At 40.6% G+C, this 6,000-nt stretch overlaps 1 protein-coding gene across 1 annotated transcript; it reads right to left on the bottom strand.

The window, feature by feature from the left end:
* Positions 1-261: 261 nt before the first annotated feature.
* Positions 262-5,769, bottom strand: LOC115130844 (chloride intracellular channel protein 2-like). Its single transcript, XM_029662363.2, has 6 exons — positions 5,471-5,769; positions 3,816-3,925; positions 3,139-3,264; positions 2,949-3,052; positions 2,444-2,625; positions 262-1,942 (listed from the first exon to the last, which is right to left on the bottom strand). The coding sequence occupies exons 1-6, from the start codon at positions 5,522-5,524 to the stop codon at positions 1,781-1,783; spliced, it is 738 nt and encodes a 245-aa protein (XP_029518223.1). The 5' UTR covers positions 5,525-5,769; the 3' UTR covers positions 262-1,780.
* Positions 5,770-6,000: the final 231 nt, after the last annotated feature.

Here is a 6,000-nt window from a genome sequence, read left to right as displayed (position 1 = left end):
AAACTAAGAGAGGTGAGTAAAATCAACGTTATCCTGAACCGACTCTGTCGAACACCTTTCCTTATGTGTTCCTTATGATCATAGTAAGAGCAGGTGTTTGCTGAGGACAATTGAAAGCACAGTATGCCGTCAACAACTTAAGAAAATACCATATATATGCTGGCATATTTACAATGCAATAAAGTATTTGGTAAGGATGTTTAACTAAGGACTGTCTCGTCGAAGGTGAGATGGAGTAACTACCCATCGGGCACACAGTGGTTGAAGCAATGTTGTTTATTGAACTAATGTGGAATAGACGTTGAATTAACGTCTGTGCCCGGTGGGTATAGCCTAGCAGGATACAAACAGTAGGTGATGTAACATGTTAGGACTCGTGAAGGCAGAATTGATGCACAGAATCTTGACATGTGTCTATCTTTGTTGGTTTCTTCCCTGGATAGCATGCTTCTGGAAATACTGTTGTGACCAACTAGAAGCTGTGCGGTGAAGGAGGATAAGAGACGTTTCGACGATGCCTGGACAACAAGCTGTGTCCCTTATTACATATTAAACGTACGTCCCCAACACAATGTTTATACTTATAACCCTAGACTAAATTATTTATGAAAATATATTTTTTAATCCGGTTGAAAAGGGCCTTGCGTTGAGACTGGCTGACAATAAAATTAAATATATCGTGTGGATTGAACGGAACGACTTTGTTTTTGAGAGACCAACACTGTGTAAGATTGCATATCAATTTCTATACAAATACACAACGTATATGCCTCGAACCAATGCTTGGCAGCAGAATAAAGTCAACAACATTAAACACTAAAATTAGACTTCAACTATATTTTAGTTGACTAATTTAGAAATGCACAGTAAATACATATTTTGTGTAATCATACCACATAAATCACTGACTGCATATACTGTATATGGGATGCTTTGAAATGATCAGCACACACACACACACACACACACACACACACACACACACACACACACACACATACAAACAAACATACATACACACTCAAGGGTCAGACATTTTCTTTCACATCATAGTTTGAACAGGTGTACTGTATTATGGTAAAACATATTTTCCTGATACCTAAACTTATTTACATGCTAATTGACTGCAGTCTTGTTGGTGAGAGCTTAATATTATGAGTGGTAATGGTAACTATCAACAATAGGTTTTGTATCACTAGTTTCAATCACACATAAACATAATTAGAATACACTCATATATTCTTATAGTATGGGTGTGCAGGTCATAAACAACAAGGTAAGAAATATATATTTACACTATGGACAAAGAAACTCACTAAATTAGATAAACAGTCAAATTGCACACTTGGCCTATTTAGTGTGGCATATAATGAAATTTGCCAGTATAATTACATGAAATAAATAGTCTGTACTTGTCTTCATACATAGACCTTAGTGACTGTAGCAGCCTACTATTACACACTCTGTAAAACATATGGCATTGTTGTTCATCTTGTGCATGCCCTAGTGCTAAATTAACCTAATGCACATTAAGCAGGAGGGGGTCTCTTTGTGAACTTTGATTTCTAGAATGCCTATCTGCATCCTCACACAGGAATTTATAAATGTTGATTTTTAAACAGTTGACATGAGATATTTCAATAATGATTGCTGGCCCCTCCCAAAATTCCTTCATGTTTTGTGAATGGCTTACCATTTCCATGGTAACAGTAAAAGAGGAAATGTTGTGTAATAGTTGTGTAATTGTTGTGTAATTGTTGGCTAAAGATTGTTTATAGGTTTACAGCCTCTTATTGGCTACGTCCAGGTAAGCCTTCTCGATCTCGATGTTGGCAGGGCAGGTCTGACTGAACTCCTCCCTCTCGTAGGCATTGTTCAGGTACCTCCATACACCAGTGAACTGGACCGGGATGTCAAAGTCACAGTACTTCTTGGCAGCAATCTATCAAATAAAACCAAACCAAATAAAACCAAACCAAAACAGTTGAAATGTGAGACACTATAAACAACCATAGTCATATTACACTATTAAAGTAATGGAGAATAGAGAATATGTGCAGAGAATGTTCCCAATGGTTCAAAATGGAGTTGTACTTCTCCTAGGATTTTTAAAAGTTTATTTAAATTGAACCTTTATTTAACTAGGCAAGTCAGTTAAGAACAAATTCTTATTTACAATGACTGCCTACCAGGGAACAGTGAGTTAACTGCCTTGTTCAGATTTTTACACTGTCAGCTCGGAGATTCGATCTAGCAACCTTTCAGTTACTGGCCCAACGCTCTAACCACTAGGCTACCTGCCACCCCAAAATTGTTAAAAAGTAAGGATTAGAAAGTAAGGATGGGCCCTGTCATTGCATAGGTTGTGTAGTATAGTCAGTCATAAGACATGCCTAATACCAGAAAATAATCTAATTTTATGCCATATGCCTATTTGTTTCACCTTGATGACATGCAGCTTGGGCAGCAGGTTGCAGTCTGCCAGGGTGAGATGGTTGCCATCCAGGAACTTCCTCTTGGAGACAAGGATGTTTTCTCTGGAGTTTTGGTTAATCTCTTCAGGGATGGGGGAGGTCAGGTAGAGATCCAGACGCTTAAACTCCCGCAGCAGCGCCTTCTCATGGACTATGGGTTTAGAGAGACACAGGCATGTATGTCAGACAGGTCTGGAGCTTTGGAGATATTCCTTATGGATAAAAAAAGCACTTTCAGTTGAGAATCTCTATTGAGTATGCTATACAGACCAGGAGTAGGCTTGGGCTGGGCCCTAAAATTCACATCAAACCAGCATTTCATTAAGGCATACGCCATTGCCTGTGTGCTTTAATAACTGAATCATGGGCATTGTTGGAATTCCATTAGTATATTTAATTGTCATATTTTCCATTGCCTCATAAGACATTGTCTAATCTAAAACATGAATGTGGACTGACTGAAACTTTACTTACAAGTACTGTTGGCTGGTCTATTCTTAATGAAAGCGGAAAACTTGGCGAAAATGTCAGCGCCCACGTCAAAGGACTCTTTGCTGAGTGGGCTAAGGTGTGGATACCTGAAGGGAGTGGGACGAGAGGAGTATGAGTTTGTTTGAAGAAGGTTAGTGCCATTCACTTTTTCTTTAACATAATAATACTTTACCTGGGAGGGGCCAATGTCTGTTCCAGAAACTCCTCGATCTTGATAAAGTCCGTCTTGAGGGTGCCGTTGTACAGGAGGAACGGAGGGTTGGTCCCAGGTGCCAAATCCTTCAGCTCTGCTGGTTTTCTAGAGTGTACCAGGGCAGGGTTGGGTGGAGAGGTTGGCAACGGGCAGGAAAAAGGAAAGGGAGTAGACATGGTCATATATGGGATCATTACAGCTTTTATTTCAACAGATACCATGCTTAATCATTCATTGACACAGTCACAACGAACACAAAGGTTATCAAGCCATGATTCTAGCAATCTATGATTCAGTAAGTAAAACACACTGGCATGGGAGTGGCTACTCAATCACTCAATTATCAGCATCCTTTCAATGTTTCCTGATCCTATTTGCTCACCGGTAATGGGCCTGAGAAATTTACACAAGAAAGGGGATAGATTAAGAAAAGGTGTTTGTTCAATTCTACACAGAGCTCTTTCTCCTTTCTGCAAATGTTTTAGTTTTTCAAGCCCCGCCCTCTATCACCTCTCTGTATCACACCCCATTAAACAGTTTGGTTTCTGAAAAACATCCTTGTTCTTGCTGAACTCTTTATAGAGCCCTGTGTGAGCGACCTTTAAACAGATGAACAGGAATTGGAAGGGCGGGAAGCCAGGGAGGCGGGGGCTTACTTCCTCATGTCGACGGTTGTCACGGTGAACTTGACTCCTTTTAGCCACAGGACCATGAAGAGCCTCTGGCAGAAGGGGCAGTTGCCCATGTTCTCTCCATCGTGGCCAGCCTGAAAGACAAGCAGCATTATTTTTTTAGTTTAGGTTTAGTTATAGCCTGTTGCCAAATCTGTTTGTGCTGTCTTGCCAACTCCTAGGGTCATTGTCACACCAAACCATGACCATAGTAGTTGGCAAAACAATATTAACACATCTGGGACCAGGCTAGTTTAGTGGTAGTTTATTTCACAGACAGAAATATACGATAACTCCTCAAACACCGAAGACTCATGGTCACACATAAGATAGGGAGCCCTATTCAAATTCCAATGGTTGATGTTGACATTGTCCATGTTATCTATTACAGTAAGTCCTGATCTCCTGCCCTATCATGCAATTCATATTCATCTCATGATCAAAGACACAAATACACGCACTTGTAGTGTTGGGACTGGCTGGGTTATTTTAGGAACTGCTACTTGAGAGGAAAAGCAGGCATTGAGTTGGAGAGGAAGCTTACAGAAATTGACATGGGCTCTCCTCAGTACCCACCTATTGCACAGAGTCTGATTACTGACCCACCAACGCTACTCTACCTCTGGTATGGATAAACAAATGGGATGGTTCTCTGCGTGTGTGTATGTGTGTGCTTCAAATATGTACCATTATGTGCTGTACGTATATGACTTTACAAAGATACAGTCCATATCTACTTATTTGCAATCTTATTTCAGTTTTCAGAATGTGCATGTGTGTTAGAGCATGTGTGTGTGTGCCTGCCTCAGGGGGGGGGGGGGGGGGGCACGCGTTCCCAGTGTGCCGCCTGCTCCTCTAGGGCATGTGGTGATAAGGTGGCCTCCAGTGTCTGGTGTCATTACACAGTGATAAAGGCCATCCTCACTCTCACTGACACACCCTCACTCTCACACACTCACACACACACACACACACACACACACACACACACACACACACACACACACACACACACACTGCTAACCATGTGTATGTGACAAATAAAATTTGATTTGATTTGACACACACACACATACACATACACATACACATACACACACACAGGGTGGCAGGGTAGCCTAGTAGTTAGAGTGTTGGACTAGTAACCGGAAGGTTGCAAGTTCAAATCACCGAGCTGACAAGGTACAAATCTGTCGTTCTGCCCCTGAACAGGCAGAACCCACTGTTCCTAGGCTGTCATTGAAAATAAGAATTTGTTCTTAACTGACTTGCCTAGTTAAATAAAGGTAACTAGGCAAGTAAAATAAATAAAAAACACACACACACACACTCTCAGAGTGCTGTTAAGTGAACATGAAATCTTGCTCAGATGCCAGTGTTTACCTAACACAACACTACAAGCATTGAGCCATTCTGTGAAATAGAGGCTATGGCTGAAGTGACTGAAGCTTTACATTACATCTTGTACATTTCATTAGCTTTCACATGAAACAATTTTGCGGTATGTTTTTCTGTATTACAATCATCACACGATTTCCATATTTTCACATATTGTTGAAATTATATGCATAGACTATGTTAGAATTAATACAACATTTTTATTTTCTTATTCTAAACTAAAGGATGAACAAAATACTGACCTTTATGAAGAGTTCAATAGTCGGGTCTTTGTCGGAGTTCTGTCGTTGCGCCATTCTTTTCAAAAGCTGTGCTGTGTTGTGCAAAGTTCAGAAATGATTCTCCAACAAGTGTCCTCAGGTCTCAGCAAAACAAACCTGTTAACTCTGAAGACTCCAAGTCCACGGATGTAAAACGTCACTCTTCCCTTGAGTCTTCTATATATCTCTGTGCTCTAGTGTGCTGGTTTATATATGGATCTTAGGAGGCAATGTAAGACCTTTGTAGCTGGGACGTTTTGTTTGTGGGCTCCTTGAGGCTATCACTCTGAACACATTTTAAACGTAGGAGGAGGGGGAGGGCCCTGAGGATGGGTGTGGTCCTCTCTCATATAAACACAGTGCCAAGCTCTCTCTATGAGGAGAGCCTAAAATAGGTCCTAGTACTTGTCAGATAATAATGGTTAATCAAACAATGTAGAAATATAGTTTCACCATGTGACATAAAACCATCATATCCCCCTATAACGCCAACCGTAGCACCATATTGAACA

This window comes from Oncorhynchus nerka, linkage group LG6 (genome assembly GCF_034236695.1).
Source record: "Oncorhynchus nerka isolate Pitt River linkage group LG6, Oner_Uvic_2.0, whole genome shotgun sequence".
Taxonomy (NCBI): Eukaryota; Metazoa; Chordata; class Actinopteri; order Salmoniformes; family Salmonidae; genus Oncorhynchus; species Oncorhynchus nerka.
Note: the sequence above shows the minus strand (reverse complement) of the source record. Positions and strands in the feature narration are given on the sequence as shown.

What these genes read in the sequence shown, in the direction of transcription:
- LOC115130844 (XM_029662363.2), bottom strand. Translation starts at nt 5,524, where the DNA reads ATGGCGCAACGACAGAACTCCGACAAAGACCCGACTATTGAACTCTTC. An exon ending in ACAACCGTCGACATGAGGAA is followed by an intron (nt 3,265 to 3,815) that starts GTAAGCCCCCGC and finishes GGTACACTCTAG; the next exon opens with AAAACCAGCAGAGCTGAAGG. An exon ending in CCAAGCTGCATGTCATCAAG is followed by an intron (nt 1,943 to 2,443) that starts GTGAAACAAATA and finishes TTTATTTGATAG; the next exon opens with ATTGCTGCCAAGAAGTACTG.